Here is a 25,000-nt window from a genome sequence, read left to right on the forward strand (position 1 = left end):
CGCGAAAACTTTAATGCGGGAAAGTATGGCGGTCGTTTAAGAAAACAAGACAGTGAGTGTTCCGATGTTTTTCGTGTCACATGATGTTAAAACCTCCACAAGAAGGCATATTTCGTCTGTAATAAGACATCCTGCAACTCCAGTTCCAGAGTAAGCTTAATGTGATCACCCGTTTGAGAAATAAGCACTGATCCCTCGAGAACCCTCCCACATCCCCTACCGGCAAAATTGTGTATCCCTCCGCGTCGCCCGAGTTCCAAGACTCAGGAAGGATGCCATCGGTGAGGAAGAGAACGAAAACAACCCCAGGAGAGGGTTTCCTTCGCCTTTTCGTCCAGGTTTCGGTGACCGTAGGCTGCGTCTCGTCGTTTAACCTGAAAACAGAAGCACCCATCTTGCTTCGACCTCCTGACCAGAAAGGGGCGCAGTTTGGCTTCTCTCTCGCTCATTTTCTCAATGGGACCGAAAAAACGTAAGTGTGTGATTGCCCTAAATTCTTAATTCCTAAGTTTTCCAAAAAGAGCATGCGCAGTCGAATGATGAGTGAGCAACTGCATCCTTATAAATGTAATAAATGTCCGTGTATCAAGTTGTCCAACTGTGCAAATATGTTTTAAAAATCATAGCAGATGCACGTGACTTCATTAAATAAACGAATACCACAGGAAAATGATAGTCAGAAATCCAAGCGCTTTCGCCTTTCCTTGACAATGTCTTAGTAAAGACGAAAGCGCTTGGATTTCTATCTATAATTTTCCCGTGGAATTCGCTTACTGTGCAAATATGTTAGATGTGAATATAAATGCAAAGTTACACACCACACACACACACACACACCACACACATATATTATACGTATATATATATATATATATATATATATATATATATATATATATATATATATATATATATATACATATATATATATATATAATATAGTTATATATAGTTATATGTATATATATACACAACACACCACACACACATATATATTATATATATATTATATAAATTAGTAAATATAATTATATATATATATGATATATATATATAGATATATATATATATTTTATAATATAAGATTATGATATACATCAGCGCGAAGGTGGACCATGGATACGTTCTAAATTCACCATAATTCTTTATTTCGTACGTTTCGTAATAACGATATTACATCATCATGGAATCTGTTAACTAATGTATAAAATTACTTAAAGAATTACTCTAAAAATCAATTACATTCATAAACTACAACACTGAAAAAAAAACAGAAAAAAAGCAATAACAAACCTTAAGCAATGAGTGCAGAAGACAGTATGAGAACACATAAATAAAAGTTAACTCAGGTACAATTGTGTGGAAGTGTTATGGGTATTTTAACTTGGGTACCAGTTTAATAAATAATGATTCTAAAATAGGCAGTTCATTTGTATTACTTGTTTTGCCCGAAACAGAAATCACTTCTTTCAATAGTTGTTTTACGATTTTCAGAGTGGTTTCTCATGCTAGAATGTTCTGGATTGGAGAGCCTACAGCCAGATGGGAAACTTAATACCCGGTGAAAGTCGAATCCTGGAATCATTATTTTTTAAACATCTGGTTTCCAGGTTAAATACCCAAACCTCCTCCACACAACTGTACCTGAGTTAACTTTTATTTGTGTAGCCTCATTCTGTCTTCTGTCTTCATTGCCTAAGGTTGGTTGACGGTCTTTGGTCTTGCTTTTGTTTCGGTTTTTTTGTTCGATGTTGTATTTTATGAATTCTATAGTTTTTTATGAGTAATTTTTAAAGTAATTTTAGTATTTGGTTATTAAAAACTCATTAACCGACTCCCTCATGATGTAATAACGTCATTACGAAACGTAGGAAATAAAGAATTATGATGAATCTATATATATATATATATATATATATATATATATATATATATATATATATATAATATATATACACACATAAACCCCACCCCACCACACAGACAACATATATGCATATGCATATATATATATGCATATATATATATATATATATATATATATATATATATATATATATATATGTATGTGTGTGTGTGTGTGTGTGTGTATGTGTGTTATTAAATGACAACAAAACAAAATTAGTTTAAACACCAGTGTGCAATGCTCCTCAAGTAAGACACTCTTATAAGATTAGTCTTTTATCGAATGTGCTTATCATTACAAGCTTGCTTGGTTATTATCGTCAAACCATTCTTTTTCATGACATTTTTTTTTTAGCTCCACCATTTCTCTCTTATCTATACTTCTGTTCTCGATGAATGAATGACTCGCCAATCTGATAACGACTAAAAATGATTTCATCGCCTTATCTTCACAACTACATCCGTCTATGACTGTTCAAGCTGCTGTCAGTTTTAAGACATATATCAGTTTGCTACAATTTCCTCTCTCTCTCTCTCTCTCTCTCTCTCCTCTCTCTCTCTCTCTCTCTCGCTCTCTCTCTCTCTCTCTCTCTCTCTCTCTCTGAGTTGACCTCCTTTCGATCCCAGACAAGGGGGAAATCTTTGATGGAGTTACTTGATGAAGTATGATATGCTTTCGCTGACCTAAGAAGTGAATTAGGTCCTTGGTCGTTAGTTGCCTATTTTGGGTTGTAGTTGAGAGAGAGAGAGAGAGAGAGAGAGAGAGATAAGAAACGTGAGTGATTAGGATCCTGCCAATATTGATTCCATTATGCAACGCAAGTTGGGATTTCTCGGCGAGGTAATTCTTACTTATTTGAGATGGATTCACCTATAAGATTATAATATTCTCTCTCTCTCTCTCTCTCTCTCTCTCTCTCCAGAAACTGTAACCTTCAAATAGAATATATAAAAACGAAAAACGATACTTTTCATGCTTTCTGTTCTGTAATTACTAGAGACAAAAGATAGCCAGCCACCTAATTTGAATTTAGTGTTATCTAAGCCTTCATTACTGTTTATTCTTTTTTTTTACCAATAGAATTCTAGTCGGTGCTCCGCTGGCACGGACTCCTCAACCTCTGAGCAATCCCGGAGCACTCTACTCCTGTGGTCTCAAGAGTCAGGAGTGCCATCAGCTCCTCGTTGATACCAAGAGCGACTCTTACTTGACTTGGTTCCCTGACGAGCAAAAGGAAAATCAGGGTCTTGGGTACAGCCTTGCAGCCGACGGCGACAGTATCACGGTAAGTGTTGCAAGAGAGTCGTTGCTACGACATACGTTTTTGGCTTTTATGAATCTGGGTTAGGTTAAGTTAGGTTAGGCTGGGCTAGGTTAGGTTAGGTTAGGCTGGGCTTGGTTAGGTTAGGTTAGGCTGGCTATACTGTTTTCGATCCTGATCATAATAATTCCGATGAAGGTCTCACCTTACAATAAACATCCAGTATCAGTATTGGATTATGCAGTGAATAAGGCGTCCTGTGGGTTGACAGTCCTGGGAGGAGAGGGGATGTGCTAACTAGAGGGCAGGAGGCTCTTGTTGCAGAGAGCGCGGAGAAAGGGGTGGGGCTAACATCCTCATCCCAGAAGTGGTGAAAATGATGAAAAGTGGCAAGTTAAAACTTTGTGGATTCACCACCTAAAGGAGAAAATGCTTGTGATGAGAAAGAATTGTTGGTTTTGTTTTAAGTTTAGTACAATATATGTGTAATTGAAATTCATTTAGTTTGTATAAGAGATTGTACAAAATCTACTGAACTTAATTTTGTAATTTGGACCAAATACCCTTTTGTAAAATTCATATTATTTTGTATTGTGGTCAATAAAACTATCTATCTATCTATCTAATGCCATTTTTTCTTCAAATCTAGGTAGATTACAGCCAATTGATACATTAGTATGAGTAAGATGAGTGACATCACTGAATAGGTTTGATGCTGAAGATAAAAAAAAAGTAAAAAACACTGCTGTATTGCCAAGCGATTTCTCATAAATTTGCCGTTGATTAACCATATGTAACCGTCCGAATATGATCGCAGAATTCACCCTCCCAGAGTTTGCTAAACAATGTTTCATCTGAAATAAAAATGTAAAAAAACAATAAAATTACTTGGCAGACACAAACCGACAACTTGATTATTTGTCAGACTAGTGGCAAAAAATGTAAGACATTCACTTGGAGTGAACATATAACCATTGAACGAGGGTGTTAAACATTGTATCATTTCAGGCAGACATATCGCGCAATTGTCAAAATGGCTTCGTGGCATTATTGTCTCTAGCGTATATGGGTTCGAATCCCTTATGGGGAGGGAGAGTTTCAGCCATTTTTCCCTATTTTGATTGAAGGCTCTAAGTGGAATAATATATTATTTGAAATCTCTTCGACTATTTAAAATTCAGTAATTTCGTGAATGTTACTAAAATAGATTCTCTACTTGATTATTCATTTCCTTCAATTATCTAAAAAGTGTTCGATTTTAGCTTTTTAGAAGTAACTCAACCACTGAGCTTCGTCACAGCTTAGATAAGAAGCCTCGGAAAGACTTCATGCCCAAATATAAATGGGAAAAATTCGAAATCTCTTAAAGTTTAAGAGATTATCAAACAATGTATAATTCTTTATCCAAGAATTTTGAAGTATGTTGGGTTGTTTATTCATGTTATGGAAATGAAAGATTTTATGAAAACAACGCATTTGATTTGTTCTGCTGTCTTTTTCTCCGGTCCTCTTAGGTATGCGCTCCCCGCTGGCACGTCTTCGATTCAAGAGCAACGGGGATAGAGGACTTTGCCCTCGGCAAATGCTTCACAGGAAGGGCGCCGGAATTCGAATTCACGCCCTTCTCGCCGCCGATTTTAACGCCTCCGAAAAGTAAGCCTGGAATTCTACCTTTCAAAATATCACTTGCGTACGCGTGAAGTACATGCATAAAGCCCTATTGGTAAGATTGACAACGAGTTATATATTTGGCTATTTAACTATTAGATGAATCCTGGCGAATGTCAAAATCTGTTTGAGACGAAACGAGTATTTCTCTTTCGTGGGTTAGAGTAAGTTATAAGTTGTTTTTAGTGTTCTTATCACACCAAGTAGAGAGAAAAGATTAAGGCAAGCGATCAACCCACTTCGTGAAATAGAAGGTTGTAAGCATTAAATAAATATAAAACCAGAAAATAATCACAGCCTTCTCGTGTGTCAACCTTTTCCTCTCACGTAGCCAGGCAACCCTAGCCAGATCAGAGCATCTAATATCTTTGGATTTACTTCCCTTCTCCTAGGGGTGGGTCTATCGCTTCTTTCCTTTCATGTACGTGCTAGATAAAGGTGTAGCTTTCGGATGAAAAGGATATTCATTCTCAAATGTTATTGTTCCTTTCCTCAACTCCTTTAGCGGGACGGCTCAGCTTCAGGAATACTGGATATTGTCAGTTTGGTTTCAGCGTTACCTACATCAAGGTGAGCTACAGGAGTTTCATGCTTCACCTTTCCTTTTTAACATTTATATGTAGTTTTTGTCAACATGGTGATGAGAGTATGTGCAGTATCAAGTTAATGAATGATGAAAGTTTTAATATTTTACAGTTTCCTTAGAGTACAATGACGCATGTTGCTAAAACTCATCTGGCCAGATGGCAGCACCTCTGACCAAGTTCGGCTACATTTCTTTCAGTGTCCTTGCCATCCGGGTTTGTAAGAATTTTCAGTGAAAATTGTCAACCTTCATTACTACCAAATGTTAAAAGCATGATTAATGAAATTCGCCATTCTCAGATGACTGGGACTAGACGTGCGAACGTATTTGATAATGGTAATGATACTAAAATATCGATATTAGTTCTCAGAGGAGAGGTGCTGCCATCTGGCGACTACTCCGCCAGGTATCTTAGCCTAAAATCTATGTTTTGATTATCAACACCCGCAGGACCAGAACTCCATAGCAGCCGGGGGTCCGGGATGCTGGAATTGGCAAGGTATTTATGCACAAAACTTGGTAATGTTGAAAATTAAGTGAATTTCAGATATTCAGTTACGCCTCTGTGCCTTATTGCCAATAAAGGCAATTATCCAGAACATTTGTTACCATAGTAAATTATGACTAAATTTCAGTTCCTAAATCAAATCTCATCTAACTGCCAATAATTTCTGAGAAATGGAGAATTAGTGAAAAATATGTTATACATAATTATGGCAGTATTTTCATTTGATAATAGTTATAGAGGGGTGGTAAACCATAAGTGAACTCCATTTTGCCATATGTTCGTCGCCATATTATGTGTCTAAGAATTGAAAGAAGCTGAAAACGTCGTTTAGCTTTCATAAATATATAGTTTCACTTATTCCCGCTTCCAGACAGATTGGTTGTCACAGATCCCGTTCAATAAACCTCATGTAATTTCTTTTTTTCAACTTTTTCAGTAGAAATAAGGACGCCTGGTTCAGCTCTGTCGAATTTATTCCAGATTACATGAAGATGGAATTCTTTTTAATACGCTGAAACTGTGAGCTTAATAACCTGAGGATGCAGCGGTAAAGTCCAAAGCCCCACTAAAAATTTATAGTAAGAACTTCGTCTCGATAGAAGCAACCTTTATGGGAGCCACGAGTTGAAGTCATAACCCCTGCAATAAATTTTATGAATGTATTTTAAGTTAAATATTTTTGCCAAACACTTCTTCATTCCATTTTCAGCTGTGCTTTAGATTATTGGTTAAATAAACATTTTTCATAGACGCCCTCTAGTAGTAAATATTTGATAAAGCTGCCCTCAGATATCAGTCCTCTAGTAGTAAATATTTAATAAAGCTGCCCTCAGATATCAGTCCTCTAGTAGTAAATATTTAATAAAGCTGCCCTCAGATATCAGTCCTCTAGTAGTAAATATTTAATAAAGCTGCCCTCAGATATCAGTCCTCTAGTAGTAAATATTTAATAAAGCTGCCCTCAGATATCAGTCCTCTAGTAGTAAATATTTTATAAAGCTGCCCTCAGATATCAGTCCTTCCTTTTGGATTGTTTCAGTTTTCACCTCTTCCAAAAGCTTTTGCTGAAGTTATCACGCTTTGCGGTAAGGTTTTCTCGTGAGATTCAACCCTAACAGGATATTTTCTCATCGTCATTTCAGTCTTGATCTACGATTCTTGCTAAGTCTATCTCTTACAGAAATGAATAACATAATACATATATACCCTTGAGAATGATTTTGTTAAATATACCTGTTACGGAAGTACCTTGGAACATGATTTCAATCTGGACTTAATTTTGCTAAAATTAATTAGAGAGAAACTTTTTTCATTCACCGATGTTTTAACATCAGCAAGAAATTTACGTTAAAGATACATATAATGAAGTATACATTGTCTTCAGCAGATTGCGAAAACCATTAACGATAAACGCTGGGTTATATCTTTTCTTTATCCTCGGAAGGTGCCATTTTTAAATAATTCTGCAAGAGATACTGACAATTTTAATTTTCTGTAAAGAAAAAAAGAAATCTATTTAGATTCCTTTGTCTGTCCGTCCGCACTTATCTGTCGGTGCACCCTCAGATCTTAAAAGGTACTGAGGCTAGAGGGATGCAATTTGGTAAGTTGATCACCCATCCTCTAATCATCAAACATACCAAGTAACAGCCCTCTAGCCTTGGTAGTTTTTATCTTGTTTAAGGTTAAAGTTAGCCATAATCGTGCATGTAGCAACTATATAGGACAGGCCACCATCGGGCCGTGGTTAAAGTTTCATAAGCCACGGCTAATACAACATTATACCGAAACCACCGAAAGATAGATCCATTTTCGGTGGTCTTGATTGTACGCTGCACAGAAAACTCAAAGAAACTTCGGCCCATTTTTCACTTATTTACCTTTGTAGGCGATGTTTGGAATGTGCAACTGGATGATCTGACTCACTCCGAGTCTTTCAAGAAAGTCGAATACCTTTCACTAGAGGATGTGGACCTCACCGACAAGAGCGTCGGTACAAACAGTCTCTTGTCGAATTTGTACCTCGGGTATAACGTAGTCCACTTTACTTACGGCTCCTACTCGGCAATAGCGGCTGCCATGCCCAAAACCATTAGCAGCAGGAATTTGGACGTCGTCCAGTCCGAGGAGGTAGGTGTGGTTTTCATCCGTTGTTCATGGGAGTGCCCGGTGTCTGGAGCGTCTTCCATTGCAATTCTTTAAAGCGCGGAAGTGTTAGTTTTAGTAGACTTTGTTGAAAATATCTATCTACTGTCGTAATAGCTCTCTCTCTCTCTTTCCTGGCTTTCTGTCTGTCTGTCTGTGGGACTGTCCTTTTTTGTCAGAATTCTTCCATGCGTTGTGAAAGGGAAAGTGAAAAATTCAACATTTTGAGCCTAGAGTGTATGTAATATGTATTCCAGCAAAGAGGGCACTGGAGTTCTCATTTTGTTGCAAAAATTCAGTCTAACAAAGATTTTTTCCCTGTGTCCGTATTTTTGTCATTTGATAACAGATTCTCATAAAATTAAAATATCACGTATCCTCTTTTTGTTTAGATAGCCATTCTAGAGCCACTTTCATTTTGACCTCAACTTCAGACTTTACTTTCATTCTTAAACTTTAATACAAATACTAAGTTCCTTTATTCAAGACCTTATAAAAACTGTTTGCACTAGGAAACCTTACAGTGAAGTTTTCATGAAATATTTTATTCGCAAAAACATGAAAAGTTTTACATGAAGTAGAGACTTCATGAACATCATCATTCACGAAGACTTTAATTATCTTTCACTGACGAACATTAAGGCAAAGACTACGTTAGTTTCCTTGTTCGGAAATCTCTAACATCTTTTTCCATTGTTAATCTCTCTGGGTGTTGTCCACTTGTCCAAAACTTCAGTTTCCCTGGAAAACATTATGGCCAAGTCTTCCTGATTTCTGAATTTTCGGCGACCTGAAATCCTCTCAGAGTCATCTATAAGGCATAGACGCCTTGATTTCTTCATCCACGAAGTACTTGCTCCCGTAGGGGGTTAATGCCGTCGGTGCACCTCATGCGGTGCACTGAAGGCATTACTTAAGGTTCTTTGCAGCGTGCCTTCGGCCCCTAGCTGTAACCCCTTTCGTTCCTTTTACTGTATATACCTCCATTCATATTCTCTTTCTTCCTTCTCACTTTCCACCCTCTCCTAACAGTGGATTCATAGTGCAACTACAAGGTTTTCCTCCTGTTACAACTTTGAAACATTTTACTGTCATTGTCCGTTCCAGCGCTGAATGACTTCATAGGTCCCAGCGCTTGACCTTTGACCCTAAATTCTACATTCAGTTCATTTCACGAAGTTTTGCAATATTTAGTCTCTTAAAAACTAGCAGGCAAAAACTTCCTTAGTTTCTTAATTTGCCTGGTCTCGGAATATTTATTCACGTCTAGTCTTGATAAAAGTCACCACAACTTTTGTTAAAGCCTTATCCCTCCTGACCTTTGACAGCTATCTCTGACATCATCTTTAATCATGTGTGTAAGTGGAATCTCTCATAAATAATTGGTATTTGTCACTGTAAGATAAAACTGAGTAGAAAGGAGCAAGCCAGATTAAAAAGTAAAAAACTGGGCCATTGAAAATAGTCTGAAAATAAAACGGAATCCATAAATGACAAATTCATAAGTTAATACAAAAGCATGATAAAGAGAGTAAGCATTTATACTGAGTAAATCATTGTCATTTGAATTTTTGTACGTTTGTGATATCATGACATTGTACGTAATGCTTCGATCCGACCAGGGTGTGAAATCTTTTTCATTCTCAAATATTTTGGCTGATATCACCCAAAAATTGTCTCACCTCTTTGATTGCATCTTGGCTTAGTTTATAATAGAATAGTAATGAAAATCAAATGCCTAGGTCGTGTTCAACCAGTGTTTCCAAATTACCGTTCCCTTGCGTTCGTGATCCTTAATGCAATCTAGTAAAGATTTTTGCCCCCCAAGTCCGTATTTTCACTTACTCGGGGAGTAAGATTAAACACTACTTTCTTGTTGGGGTTGTAGAAAAGGTAAATGGAAAAGATGTTTCGCGTTGAATTAAAGATGCAGGAATTTTAAGATAGGATATTTATGATGTATTTATTAGAAGGAAAACATAGTAAATAAACAATGTGCATGTTAAACCGTACAGAACAATTATTTCTAATAAGATATAGCCTACTTATTTTAATTTTCGTTGGTGAAGCAACGCTTTATTTGACCGTAGATTTTAGCACTCGGCACGATTATATAAGCTGGAGATCGGATCACGCATTGTTGTCATGTGATACCAGATTCTCATTAGATGAGAATATCGCGAGACTTACTTTAAATCGCCAATCTAGAGTCATTGAAGGAAGTTCACACTTCTCAGAATTCTTGATTCGTTAATACCTAAAAATTACTTTCATTCGTAAACTTTGCGACAAACGCTAAGCTTCTTTATACGAGACTTTCTACAAACTCTTTACACTATTTTTTTTATTCACTAAATATATAAAATCTGAATGTTACAATGACAGAGGAGCTGAGTGAGATCTTTCTACCCTACAGAATCTGGTCGTTGGTCCACTTGTTCAGATACTGGTAGAGGACGAAAACGACAAGAGTAAACTCAGGGTTCTCGACAGTCTCAAACCACCAAGGAACCGGGTAATTTATGAACGCCGTGATTTTCTTTATTTCCAGAGTGATTTATGAAATTTCCCTTTGATTTGTGGCAGAAAGTGATATCTTGTGCCTTTGCAGTCAGATATTTTCTGCCAGTTGTTGGATAAACAGTGAATCTAAATGAAACTCATTGTCATTTTTTTTTCTTGTATTTTTAAACGAAGGAAAAAGGAGGGTTTATATTCTTTGTTTTTTGTTTCATGTACATGTGTATATATATGTATATATACATATATATATATATACATATATATATGTATATATATATATATATATATATAGATAGATATATATCTGTATATATATATATATATATATATATGTATATATACATATATATAAATATATATATATATATATATATTATATAATGGTAATATATACATATATATGTGTATGTATATATATATTATATATATATATATATATATTATATATATACATATATATATATATGTATATATATTTATATATATCTATATATGTATAATATCTACCTATATAATCAAATATATATATGTCTATATATACATATATCTATCTTATATATGTATACTAGATACATATATAATATCTATATATAATATATATATGGTGAAGAAGTCACCAATAGATGCACGTGACTTCAGTATAATGTAAGCGAATACAACCGGAAAATGATAGGCAGGAGGTCAGTACCAAGCACTATCTCTTGTTTTTCCAAGCATCGTCGGACGCAATGATGAAGGAATAAACGCGAGGAAGCGTTTGGAACTGATTTTCTTCCTGTCATTTTCCTGTGTTATTCAATTACACACACACACACACACACACACACACACACACACACACACACACACACACACACACATATATATATATATATATATATATATATATATATACATTGTTCTAGTCTGAAATAAAGGAGGCTTCCAAGGAGAGCATGTTTTCCTACTTTGGTTATTCGTTGGCAATGGCGGACCTCAACGGAGATACCCTCGATGACATCATCGTTGGTGCCCCGTTCTACCACAACGATACCCATCAGGACCAGGGCGCCATATTCGTCTACATGCAAAGGAGATTCCCAACAGGAGGAGAAACTGAATGGAGTTATGAGGTAAGAATGACCGGTATTATGTGGTAACAATGTTTGGTATTACGAGATAACATTCACTGATATTATGAAGTAACAATGACTGGTATTATATGGTAACAATGACTGTTATTACGAGGTACCAATGACTGATATTATGAGGTAACAATAACTGATGTTATGAGGTAACAATGACTTGTACGAGTATTATGCGGTATCAATGAATGATATCATGAGGTAACAATGATTGATATTATGAGGTGGTAATATTATGAGGTAACAATAACTGATATTATTAGGTAATTGAATTATATGTGAGTTGACAATGACTCATATTTGTATTATGTGGTAACAAGGACTTGTATTATGAGGTAACGATAACTGATATTATGAGGGAGCAATGACTTGTATTATGCGGTAACACTAACTGATATTATGAGGTAACAATAACTTCTATCTGTTAACTGATGAATGAAATATTTGAGATTTTGGCTGACGTGAAATGGAGCTTTTTTTTCTTTTTTTTTATTTGAAGATGAGGGAGGAGAATGAAGAACACGACGCTCCCCTTCGAATTGGTAGCGAATCCTATGGTCGCTTTGGTACTTGTGTGGTAGCCATTGGAGACATCGATGGTGATGGGTATCAAGGTAGGTAGCCATTGTAGTCTTTTCGCCTGTAAGGATTTTCGTCTTTGGCTCAATAACTCTTCCACAGTAGCAGCTTACCACATATATTTGTCAGTAATCTAGCTAATATTATTGTGCATCTTTTATTCCTCTTTCTCTTCAGATATTGCTGTGGGAGCACCATTCTTGAAAAATGGCGGAGCTGTTTACCTATACATGGGGTCATCGACAGGCCTTGAAGAGATGTACAGACAGGTATGATTCTTGAAAACAATTCACTGGGGTAAATGATCGCTTTCATCAGCGGGGAGCACCGACTCCCTGTTCGTTCCTAAATGTCTTTACCCAAGTCCCTTCTCCTCTCTGTAGACCTAGCTGTTTTTTTTTTCTAATATTATGTTTTTAGTTTTCTGAAAAGAAAACTACTGTGCCGGCTTTGCCCGTCTGTCTGTCCGCACTTTTTCTGTCTGCTCTTTCCCTGTCCGCCCTCAGATCTTAAAAACTGCTGACGTTAGAGGGCTTCACATTGGTATGTTGATCATCCACCGTCCAGTCATCAAGCATACTAAATTGCAGCCCTCTAGCCTCAGTAATTTTTATTCTATTTAAGGTTAAAGATAGTCATAACTGTGCTCCTGGTAACGCAGCAACACAGGCCACCATGGTCGGCTGAGAATTTCATGGGATGCGGCTCATACAGCATTATACCGAGACCACCTAAAGATAGATCCGTTTTTGGTTTCCTTTATCATGCGCTATACAGAAAACTCGATTGCGTCGGAGAAACTTTGGCGCATTTCTTACTTGTTTAATTTTGCTTCTGATAAGGTACTTAGTTTGGTTGCCATACGTCCATGTTTCCCATTACTTGTTTTCAATGGAGGTCTTGAAACGTTGTTCTGAAGAAATTTAGAAAATTCGTTAAAGTCCAGCATTTCTGATTAAGGCAGGACTTTTGGACCTTTGTCTTCATTCATCTCCACTCTGAAACACACCTGTCAATGGAGGTTCCACTTACCTATTCCAGATATCTTGTGACAACCTACTTTTCAGCTTATATTTTAAGTTTGGGACCTGTAATTACCTTTATATCTCTTGTCCAAGATACTATTCTATTTTTTCGTCCCCAGTAACACTACTAGCCGTTTCTGTTACCGAAATTCGCCCCTTTTACTAAGAATCTCTTTTTTTTCTGTTAATTTTACGTGCTGCCAAAGATTATTGCTATTCCATCACCTACATGATTAAGTCTCCGATGTGGAAGACAATCACAATCTTTTTTGAATGTCTAAATTCTGTTCCATAGTATAAATGAGGGAGCCAATGAAGTCGTTGCTTTTAATTTTCTGTAGAAGAAAACTATTGAGATGGCTTTGTCCGCACTTTTTTCGATCGCCCTCAGATTTTAATAGCTGCTGAGGCTAGAGAGCTGCATATTGCTATGTTGATCACTCCCCCTCCAATCATCAAATACACCAAATTGAAGCCTCTAAGTCTAACCTCAGTAGTTTTTAACTCAGAACTTTACCTGATAAAGCTCAATAATAATAATAATAATAATAATAATAATAATAATAATAATAATATAATAATAATAATAATAATACTTTACCTTATAAAACTTAGTTTCCTTTATTAGGATGTGATAAAGATATTTTCATCATTCATAAGATACAAATTATTCAGTATGCTCCTGTTTGTATGTTCCTTCTATATTGTCCCTTGTGTATGCTCCCGTCTGTATGCTTCCTTCTGCATGCTCTCCACTGTATGCTCCTGTCTGTAAGCTCCTTTATGTATGCTTATGCCTGTGTGCTCCTTTGTATATGCTCCATTCCGTTTCCTTGTATGCTCCCTTCTATAAGCTCAGCTCTGTAGGCTTCCTTCTGTATGCTCCCTTTTGTGCTTCTGTATGCTTCCTTCTAGTAGTATATGCTCCTTTCTATAGGCTCCCTTCTGTATATTCCATTCTGTATGCTCCCATCTATATGTTCCTTTCTGTATACTCTCTTTCGTAGGCTTCTTTCTATATGCTCCATTCTATAGGCTCTCTTCTGTATGCTCCTTCCTATATGTTTCCTTCAGTAAGCTTTCTGTATACTCCTTTCTTTATGTTCCCTTTTTAGGCTCCCTTCTGTATACTTCCTTCTTTATGCCGCTTTCTATATGCTCCCTTCTGTATGCTTCCTTCTGTATGCTCATGGCTGTGTGCTGGCTTCTATATGCTCCCTTCGTCGCAGGAAAATGAAGAATAAATTTGAGGAAGTTGATGAGATTACAGAAACTTTATCGATGTTTATACTCGGGAATATTAAATAATCATAATGTGAAAACTATGATACTAAACATAAATAACGAAACCCACCCTACCTCTCTCTCTCTCTCTCTCTGTATGCTTCAAGTACAAAATGCTATGCAATTATTTGGACAGGGAGTTTCTTTCAATTACTGGTATTTTATCTGTTCAGTCAACTGATTCCAAATGAGAACGTTGTCTTGGCATAAGCAAAATATCGAGGGACAAAAATATTGTCTCGTTGCGAAAATCAGATAATATATTTTGAACGGAATTTGGTTTAAATACTCAATGCCATTTCCATCTTTGCCTCATACAAACTTGAAATTCAGAATCAGTATCATTTTCATAACGTTTACAAAAGCGTGTAGGCTGCAATTGCAGTTTGACTAGGTTTGCAATAATTGACTAATTTCCTTATGAATGCAGAAGATAGAGCAAATGCATGGAATACTAAATTAAACCACCATGATAATTAAAGGATGAACAGAATCATCATCGTTGCATATTAGAAAATGACTGATAAGTTTAACAATTAGATTCAGTTACATCATGTCAATCACGTATTCAATCATTTATTGTTGAACAGACAAATACATTTTAAATAATATCTATTATCTCTAGTTCATAAAAATGTATCAAAATATGCAAAAATATGAATTATAATTCAGTTTCATCGTTAGATTTTCGTACTGATTAGGACGACCACGTGGCCTCTTCCAGTCCTTTTTCCAGAGAGGAAATTCAATGTTTTTTGTTCTGCTTAAAATAGAGGAGCTGACGCCATCTATTACGACGACATTTTAATACGTGGGGAATAAGGGTCTCAGATTTTTGTTATAATTCTATTTTTCTCATGAACTAAAGAATCAAATTAACTGGAATATCTAGTGTACCATTTAGAGTAACATTCCCTTACATGTAAATATCTTAATGTAATGTCAATAAGAAGTTTACAATCTCAGGTGAAGATCAGCTTCGCCCACACGAAATTTTTCTTCGTCCAACTTAACGCCAAGTAGATGCAGGACTGCCAACAAAAAAAGTAGGCTGTTTTGTGCTGTCACTGAGAAGTATAAAACGATCCTGTTGGCACATTAAAGTATAAAAAACTAATATTATTGCTTTATTATTTTTTAGGTTGTTAAATTATAGATAAAATGGTACATTTTCTTGGATTATCTTCGTCTAAAAACTTGACAGTACCGGGTCGAAGGAATGTAAACAATACCAACAGAAAGTAAGAATTTCGTCCCATCATGGAGAAATATACAACAATTATCAGGACATTTGAAAATATGAGAAACAAATGTTTTTTAAGTATTATTTCAAGCATATTAAATGACATTTAAAGAGGTACATTGACGGGGGATTCCTCCTTCTTTGAGAATCGAGTAGGTTGGCAATGTCAACTGCACCGTCTCGAGACAAAGTAAAGAAAAGAACTCGGTTCTTTTAACGTTTTACGTTGAACGAATGTTTTTACTTGAAGAATATTTTATTATTAATGTGTTCTAGCTCGTTGAGATTTGAAATCATACAAGCGTAATAACCCAAAGGATGGAAGATGGATTATGAGAAGATGGCGGATGCAATAGAAGATGGGGGAAGATGACCGAAAGGTTGGTGATGGGAAGATGAGGAGTGCAACAGAAGATGGACGATGCAATAGAAGATGGGTAAATTGATTGGAAATAGGGAGATGGGATAGAAGATAGGGATGCAATAGAATCTGAGGAAGGTGATTGGAAGATGGGTGAAGGAATAAAAGGTGGGGGATGCGCTAGAAGACGGGGGATATAATTGTAAAAGGGGTTGTGATAAAAAATTGGGATGCAATAGAAGATAAGGGATGCAATAGAAGGTAGGGGTTACAATAGTAGATGGGGATGCAATAGGTGATGGAGCATGCAGTAGAAGACCGGGAATGCGGTAGATGATGGGGGTCGCAATAGAAGACGGGGGATGCGATAGATGGTGGGAGATGCAATAGAAGGTGGGGGTTGCAATAGAAGATGGGGATGCAATAGATGATGGGGGATGGAATAGAAGGTGGGTGTTGGAATAGAAGATGGGGACGCAATAGATGATGGGGGGATGTAATAGAAGACAGGGGATGCGATAGATGCTGGGAGATGCAATAGAAGACAGGGGATGCAATAGAAATGGGGATGTAATAGATGATGGATGATGCAATAGAAGACGAGGGATGCGAATAGATGATGGGAGATGCAATAGAAGACGGGGTATGCAATAGACTCTATTTTCTTATTCTAGGTATTGCCTGTCACGTTGATTTAGGAGATTTCTTCATGGTGAGCTTTTCGAGTTGGTATATATGAATATGCATTCTCGTATTCGGGTATGTATAGTTTAAGTTTGTCAGTTCATCGTGTTTCTAAAGGCCCGTCCACACTAGGAAACAATGTTTGCAATCAGTTTGCACGCTGTTTGCAAAGAGTTTCCAAACTGTTTGCAATGTTTCCTGTCCAGACCTCAGTTGCCTGGATGCTTGTCGGTGCAGTAGCCTCTGTATTCTACTTAATGCACTCGAGGAGGAGGGATAAGAGAAAGAAAAAGCAAAACCTTGATGGCGGGGAGATTCAATTAGGCTTCTTTTCTTTTCCAATTATAGGGAGGAATAGGGATTCAATGATGCATGTATTTTTTTCTTCAAAAAAATATATTTGATTGGGAGATAAATCATTCACATCGACCTGTTCGCTCCATCTTCCCCCTAACCCCCGACCCCCAAACATCCCAGGATGCCCCGACCTCCATTGACCACCCTCAATTGCATGAAAGCAGCGATAGATAGATATAATAGTTATTTCACAAAATTTCCTTCACCAACGAAGCCTAAATATGTTCTAAAAAAATTTTCTGCTCAGAATAACTTTTTCTTTCATTTCCCACAATTTTTGCGTAAACTAGTGTTACACCCTGTATATACACATACATACATAGTACATATATAAATCATATATATAAACATATACATACAATGTACATGTGTATATATACATATAACACAGAAACACTAAATGTTTTTCATTCTGGATGGGAAACAAATATACGGTAAAAATTGTTTGCAAACAATATTTCCTAGTGTGGACAGGCCTTTAGTTATTGTTTTTGCCAATTTTTTTTTCAGACCAATTTCTCTACCTACAGGTGATTAGGGCCTCTGAATTACCTGCATCCATGAAACCCACTTCCGGGTTTGGGTTTAGCGTAGCTCAGCCCCTTCCAGGAAATCAAGCCGGGGGAACACCGCTCGCCATCGGTGCTCACGATTCGGATGCCGTGTTCGTCTTTGAGTAAGTCATCTTTTCCAGGCCAAGGTGTAAGGAATACCTTGTTCCAGGCAAGCTTGATTCAGTACTTCATTCATGAAATTGTTCAATGAGATACGACCCCATCCCCCGTAAGAAAATTTGTAATTTTTTGCTCATGGATCAGTAAAAAAAGAAGTGTTCAACAACATTTTAAGATTTTGATGTTTAGCTGGATTTTCTCCCGGAGTCTACCATTACCCTCAGAATTTAAAATTATCATTTAAATGAATGACGTTTTCTGCGCGAGTTACATGTTACTCGACTCCTAAAATATTTAACGTCTGCTTGAAAACGCACAAAGATTTAATTTCGCTATTTTTCCACATCAGTGAAGTATTAAATTTAAGTACATAACCAATCTTTTCTCGACACAATGCTGATAACCCATCTCTGTCAGACCGAAGGACGTCATAACTGTGGAATGGAGCATCAAATTCAACCCAAAAGTCATGGACCTCTCCAAAAAGGTCTGCCCAGACTCCCGTGACGTTTCGGCCGAAAAATACTACCCGTGTGTTCAGATCGTAACTTGCCTTCAATACAGCAGCGTCAAGCTGTCCTCCGTCTCACCCTCGCATTTGGGTGAGTTCTTTGAACGGTCAATAATGTTAAGGCTAAAAGGTAAAGTGTTTGATTTTAAAGTAAGTTGATACTGGGTTCTGCGTTTTCATTTTCGCTTTGCAGTCTAAAATATGGTATGTTTTGTATGTGTTAATTGGTGTTGAAAGAACGATCATATATAAACGATGCCTGAAATAAATATTTGAGTTAAAAGAAAAGAAAAATTTTGTTTGATGAAATATTCCTTCACTATCTATCTATCTATATATATATATATATATATAATATATATATATATATATATATATATATATATATATACTAGTATATATATTTACTAAAAAGACCTCATTCAGACTTGATGGTATCTAGCGGAGTTATTTGCTGAATAAAGTTAAAAGCTTTCAAGGACTGTCTGTCGTTGAAAGCTTGTAACTTTTGTCAACAAATAACTCCGTTTAAGATACCATCAAGTTTGAATGAGGTCCTATTAGTAATTGTATTAATGCATAGAACAGTTGTGCATGTGATAATATTGATATGAATATATGCTTCACTGGACAGCAGATTAAAATGTATTTATTATAGGTCATTGCTTTTCTTATTATCCGTTAAATACCTACGATTTCATGGAGAGATGGTGGGTAAGAAGTATCTGGCGCTTATTTTGCGACATGTTTCCTTTGCCGAAAAGAAACGCCTGTCTGATAGAATATTTTAAACAACCTTACTTATTTTCTATTTATTTTTTAATTTCGCCGCAGATTTCACCTTAAAGATAGCCGCCGATGTAAATCAAACTCCGAACAGATTGTTCTTCGCTGATGACACAACATCGACTAAGTTGGACTTCAGATTACGAGAAAACGAGACGACGTGCCGGGAAGTTAGCGTAATGGAGAAGGTAATGAAGAACTACCCCTGCTGTTAGTACTATTATGAGGGAAATTACGAAAGTTCTATTAGGGGTGAGATACGGATGAAAGGGATAGAGAGGTGGTTTGATGCGTCCTTAGCACTGGGAGAATAGTACGTGAATAGTTGGTCTCCTGTGGGCAACTATGAAAAGGGAGGCTGGAGATAGTGGAACAATGTGGACATTAAAGCGTAGAAAAACATGATTAGCGAAATTTCACAAAGTTCCTTTGCGTCACATGGCGTTATAGACGTTGATGATAATTACGATAATAGAATTATTGCTGTTATAAGATTAAAGACGATTGTACCCCTTGTACAATTCTCACAGCCTATTCACGAATCACAATGGGCCACAACAGGATTTACATAATGATCCGAAACGAAGAATTCTCCTTATGTCTTTGAGGTAAACTATGATACCTTATCAGCCTTTATTTGATCATGAAAGACAGTTCGTAGTATTATCTTCTGAAATAAGAGAATGGCGAAATTATTATAAGTGGCTCTAATCAAATCCAATTAAGGACAGGTTTTGATAGTACCCAGCAGTCCTACAACATGTCTAAATAATTATTTTATGGTTAATGCCTCACCGGGCTTCTGGTCTAATTTGTCATGGCTCTCCCGTAACCATTAGATTGAGCAAATAGTTTCAAACTGAAAACCCCTGTCTAACAGCAAATAATAAAATGAAGTAGATTCTAAAGGTCATTAAAAATAGAATTATCATTTAATGTTCATTAAGACGTAATAATTTACGATTATAAATAGTATTAACTTCTGGAGCTGTTGTGAACTTTCGTGATAACCTGGCCGATTTTACCACAGCCTATGTGTCTTGTGCAAATAGATAAAATCATAACTCTTATTGAAAATTTCGATCAAATAAGAGTGAATGTTTTTTCAAAATCTTTTTCTCTTTCTACTTCTATCCTGTAAATGTTGCAACAGTATTTGTGTATACTCTATAACCTTTGCAACAAAACTGAATTTCGTAATGTCACGGGCGGATTTTCCCACCATGACATTACGATACGAGAATACTAATACTACTATTATACGTATGTACTGTTGTCAGTCTTCTTGCCTGGAGACAGGGGTTGGAGAACGGTACTCTGTGTCATAGTTGACACAGTGGGTATGAGGGTTACTGACGTTGACGCTGCCTGGGAATTAGGGTAGGCCTGTCTTACCTGCTATAACATGATATTCCTTGTGTGTATGGGTCTTATTACTAATGAGGCCAGGTGATGTCTTCCCACTGGGAGGCAATTGAAGTGCCGATTTCCATTTTGCGTGGTAAGGTACGATGGTATAGAAGAAAATCCCTGGTACTCAGTGCGTTTCTTTATTATTCATTACATCATGCCAAATTTCTCCCAGGCCTAGTCTCCTGGACTTGGTTAATTTACCTAGTCTTCAGAGCTCCTGGACTAGATCCCTGGAAATATTCATTTTATTTAATTTTGGATTTTCAGAAAACAATACAAGTGAGTAGTTTAAAACAACAACAACAAAAAAAAACCTTATATTGAGAGACCTCAAAAAATATGTCAACTACATACTATGGGAATTGCTTTTCCTTCATAATAGGATAAGTATCAGACGTGGAGCAACCCTGGGATCAATTAATTTACAGTAAGGTGTAAATCATTTGATACCCTACTCCACACAGTACTAAAAGTTTGTACACAATATATGTCAATGGAAAGATTTCTGAGAAAAACTTAAACTAAAATGAGGTAAAATTAGGCTAAGGTGCCTTTTAACAGGATATAATCTAGCCTAAGCCTCTTCAGAAATCGTTAAGGATAGCCTATGCAAAGTTTACATGGCTGATTTTTGACTACGTTACAATAGGCCACAAAATTAGGTTAGTTTAATGAGGGTACAGGCTGAGTCCTATGTATTTAAGTTTTCCATGAATTTATATACATATATAGCCTAACTATACTTACCAAAAAATAGTCATAATTCCTCATTCAAACAGGATTAGTCTAGGGTAGGTCTAAGATCATGATCGGCAGTGGAAATTTCCATGAGAGAGGTAGGGGTAACCCCAAGATGCCCTGTAGGACAGCCATTTTGTGGTACCCTTTGGCACTGGTATTTGCAAAAACCTCATACAAACAAAACACTTATAACTACTTTCTTAACGTTTTACAACCCTATCAAACGCCAAGTTACAACTCAAACTAACACAGCAAAATCTCATGACAACCAATGAACATGAAGCATCTTTCACGACAACAAAAATTTTCCACGTTAAGGCGTTGCAACCACGTTCGACTGGGCATGTAACTGCACTTGAATCCTCGTCTGCTACTGTTCTTTCATGATAGTGATCTGTTCCCGCTAATGAACTAACGGTAATATTACGACTTTAAAAGCTTACCTTGCAAGGGATAGATTATCATTTGTATTAATAATTTGGTAAAATAGCCAAAAAGTAAGGGTGGACTGGTTGACGTTCTCACACCTTCAAGCATTCGTGATCCTTACATGTGATGCTAGTGTTACCAAATTGCAGACGAAAGATTAAGGACAGCGCTCCCATACTCAAAGTGAAAGGTAAACAAAACAAGGGACTGGCTACGCTGCTACACACGAAGTCAACAACAAAAACGAAAACATGTTACAGTTCCACTCACTCTTACAACAGTAGTGTAAAGATATTAGAGGAGGCTGATGAATCAATTCCTAAATAAATCACAAATAATTAAAGGAATATTTTTCCCATTACCGTAACAAATCACGACTAATGTATGATATTGTTATGCAGTTCCTTTTGCATGACGGGAGATGTCAAGAACACAGGAAAACTATGACAAATATAGGAAAAATATACTTTTGTAATTTTTTGAGAAATTTGTCAACAAGAACCCGACAGGTATATGGAGACTAATGTAGATTAGAAATCTGTTATGATTATCGGTAATTATTTAATACTTCCTTAGGGTAACAGAATTAAAATATGTTGAGAGTAAAGGGATTAGTGTGATGATTTTGCATTTTAAAGACTATGAAATCAATCTTCATGTTCATAAATTCAAATCTTATTCCTTGAAGCTTTTTTAAAATTCCATATTCTCTAATTAATAGTGATTATTACAGAAATCCACGATAGAAGAAGTCAAACCTTATGACATCCAAGGAGAAATCGCGATGGCTGAGAAGGACAAGGCTCTGGTAAGACGTGTTTCACTTCTTCATTTACGTATTTATCGACAATGGCTTCCATAGTTCGTTATGTATGCTACCATTGTCCTGCTATAGAAAGTTTCTAAAGCCTCACAATTATCTTAAGCTGGTTTGTATATGTACCTGTATACAGTACTTTCGATAGTAAATAATATTTGAATATAAAAAGTCATGCGATTATGAGAAAAAATCAACACATACACACTCTCTCTCTCTCTCTCTCTCTCTCTCTCTCTCTTTATATATTATATAGTATTATATAGATATATAATATTTATATATATATATATATATTATATAGATATATATAATCACAACATATCCACAGAGGTGAAAAATAAGAGACAGGGTGTAGGTCCTGACCGGTTTCGGCTTTATTTTCAAGCCATTGACAAAGTCCTTTGTCAATGGCTTGAAAATAAAGCCGAAACCGGTCAGGACCTACACCCTGTCTCTTATTTTTCACCTGTGGATATGTGTGATAAATGAATCACGTGCTAAAGTGATTATAATCATATATATATATATATATATATATATATATATATATATATACATATATACATACATACATCATACATACATACATACATACATACATATACATATACGCTCTTTATTCCGAAAACCCTGAATCTCGCTCGATGAGAAATAGATAAAGAGAGCTTTCCTTTCACAACTAGCCACGAATTCCGCTGATACTGTGAATAGGTAATGATTCTGTAGATTTCCGTCGCTCGCCAGTATGCTGTATGTATGCTTCTTGTAAGACAGAGACACATGGACAGAGATTAATCATGCTTCCAGCTAGGCCGAAGTCTTTTCAACAATAATATAATGTTATTTCTGATGGAATTTTAAGTGTGAATAATTTTTTTTTTTTTTTTTTTTTACTCATCAGTCGCATCACTGCATGTTCATAATGGCTGCTTCTCTTTGCTATTACTTTCTGCCTGGAGGATGTTTGTACTCAATTTATCTTATGAAGAACGTTTTATAGTAATTTCACTTATGATGAATCAGAAATGGAAATGAATCCTTAGATAACTTTTGAGGATTTTGAGCTGTTTATGACTCTGCGGTTCATATCCTTCCTCTCATGATTCTATTTTTATGTTCTCACAAACAATTCATATATTTTACAGTGTCCAAATAATTGCACTATGATTCACAAGACAAAAGATAAAGCAATTAGGATAAAGTTAATTTTTATTATTTACATAATCAAATTATAGATTCTTTACCTTGTATTTTCATTCTTTATTATTCTAGATAAATTCCGTGGTTAGATAACCGCCCTGTGAAGTCTTGGGGGAAATTTGAAGTTGCCTTGAATTATTATTTCTAAAGCAATCAGAGAGAGCTAAGACTCCTTTACCTTTAATTAATCAAGTAAATTATTTTTAATGAATCATTTAATTATTTATCCTCTTTAACAATCTAATCTTTACTTCCTTGATCTGACCACAAGCCATCTTGGACAAAAAGAAGTGATCGTGAAAGAAGTCTTAATCAGTTATTCATTATTGGTTAATGAATTAGCCTGCCTCCTTACTCATTTACCTTTTGTTTCTTTGATTTGACAACAGGCCATTCTGGACCCAAGAAGTGATATCGTCAAGACAGAAGTCCTGAATATACTGGTGCCCTGTGAAAATTCCACGGCTGAGTCCTGCTTGAGCAAACTGCAGCTCATAATAGATATGTAAGTTCACTAAGGAGAGCCAATGCTTTTGAGTTTAGATAAAATGAAGAATATTGCCCTAATAGTTCAGTACACCATTCAGAAATTAAGCTGTGCTTGTAGCGGTGTAGTCAAATATACAATTAATTGACGTGTCTATGCTTACAATGATTTAGCCTAAGAGTAAACTATGCTTTTACGGATTATGTTAATATTCACTTTAGTTAACATGGTCATAGTTATAAAGGAAAAATCTGATTATATTTCGTGCTTGCATTTGGCATAGATTATATAAGAAAAGAGACCGGCACTACTTAGTTAAGTAGAAAAAATATAAGTGTCCCACCGAAAGGGCAAAAGAAGTGAGAGGCTATCAAAAACAAGTCCTATTCGTGTACCCATTTAATGCTCTCCTTTAAAACAGGCCGACATCCTACAGTCTGGACAATCAACAGTCGATCAATGTCTCTATTACCGTGAGAAATCCTGGTGAACCGGCTTATAGTATTTGGCTGAATGTGAGTAAATCAATTTGGTCACTTATCAATGGTCACTTTCTGTCAGTACAGTAGGTCGTTCTAGGCTTGAAAATACACTTGGTGTTCTTTATAGTTCAAACAACTCTGATTTCGATGCATGGCAGTTGCTTGAGTGGTTATTTGGCTTATTTCATATTATTACTTTATTT

At 36.1% G+C, this 25,000-nt stretch overlaps 1 protein-coding gene across 1 annotated transcript in view; it reads left to right on the plus strand.

Moving 5' to 3' along the window:
* The window catches only part of LOC135211254 (integrin alpha-8-like), a 52,973-nt gene that overhangs the window by 12,899 nt on the left and 15,074 nt on the right, over positions 1 to 25,000 (plus strand). Inside the window, exons 2-17 of the mRNA XM_064244548.1 lie at positions 1 to 472; positions 2,987 to 3,191; positions 4,682 to 4,820; positions 5,341 to 5,405; positions 5,872 to 5,920; positions 7,818 to 8,059; positions 10,491 to 10,589; positions 11,503 to 11,709; positions 12,221 to 12,335; positions 12,478 to 12,569; positions 17,785 to 17,930; positions 18,346 to 18,530; positions 19,274 to 19,413; positions 22,542 to 22,616; positions 24,218 to 24,333; positions 24,737 to 24,830. The exon at positions 1 to 472 is cut by the window's left edge and continues 270 nt beyond it. Coding sequence (XP_064100618.1) covers positions 273 to 472; positions 2,987 to 3,191; positions 4,682 to 4,820; positions 5,341 to 5,405; positions 5,872 to 5,920; positions 7,818 to 8,059; positions 10,491 to 10,589; positions 11,503 to 11,709; positions 12,221 to 12,335; positions 12,478 to 12,569; positions 17,785 to 17,930; positions 18,346 to 18,530; positions 19,274 to 19,413; positions 22,542 to 22,616; positions 24,218 to 24,333; positions 24,737 to 24,830 — 2,169 coding nt within the window. The 5' untranslated portion in view covers positions 1 to 272. The remainder of the gene's footprint in view (positions 473 to 2,986; positions 3,192 to 4,681; positions 4,821 to 5,340; positions 5,406 to 5,871; positions 5,921 to 7,817; positions 8,060 to 10,490; positions 10,590 to 11,502; positions 11,710 to 12,220; positions 12,336 to 12,477; positions 12,570 to 17,784; positions 17,931 to 18,345; positions 18,531 to 19,273; positions 19,414 to 22,541; positions 22,617 to 24,217; positions 24,334 to 24,736; positions 24,831 to 25,000) is intronic.

Source organism: Macrobrachium nipponense, chromosome 4 (genome assembly GCF_015104395.2).
Source record: "Macrobrachium nipponense isolate FS-2020 chromosome 4, ASM1510439v2, whole genome shotgun sequence".
Classification (NCBI taxonomy): Eukaryota; Metazoa; Arthropoda; class Malacostraca; order Decapoda; family Palaemonidae; genus Macrobrachium; species Macrobrachium nipponense.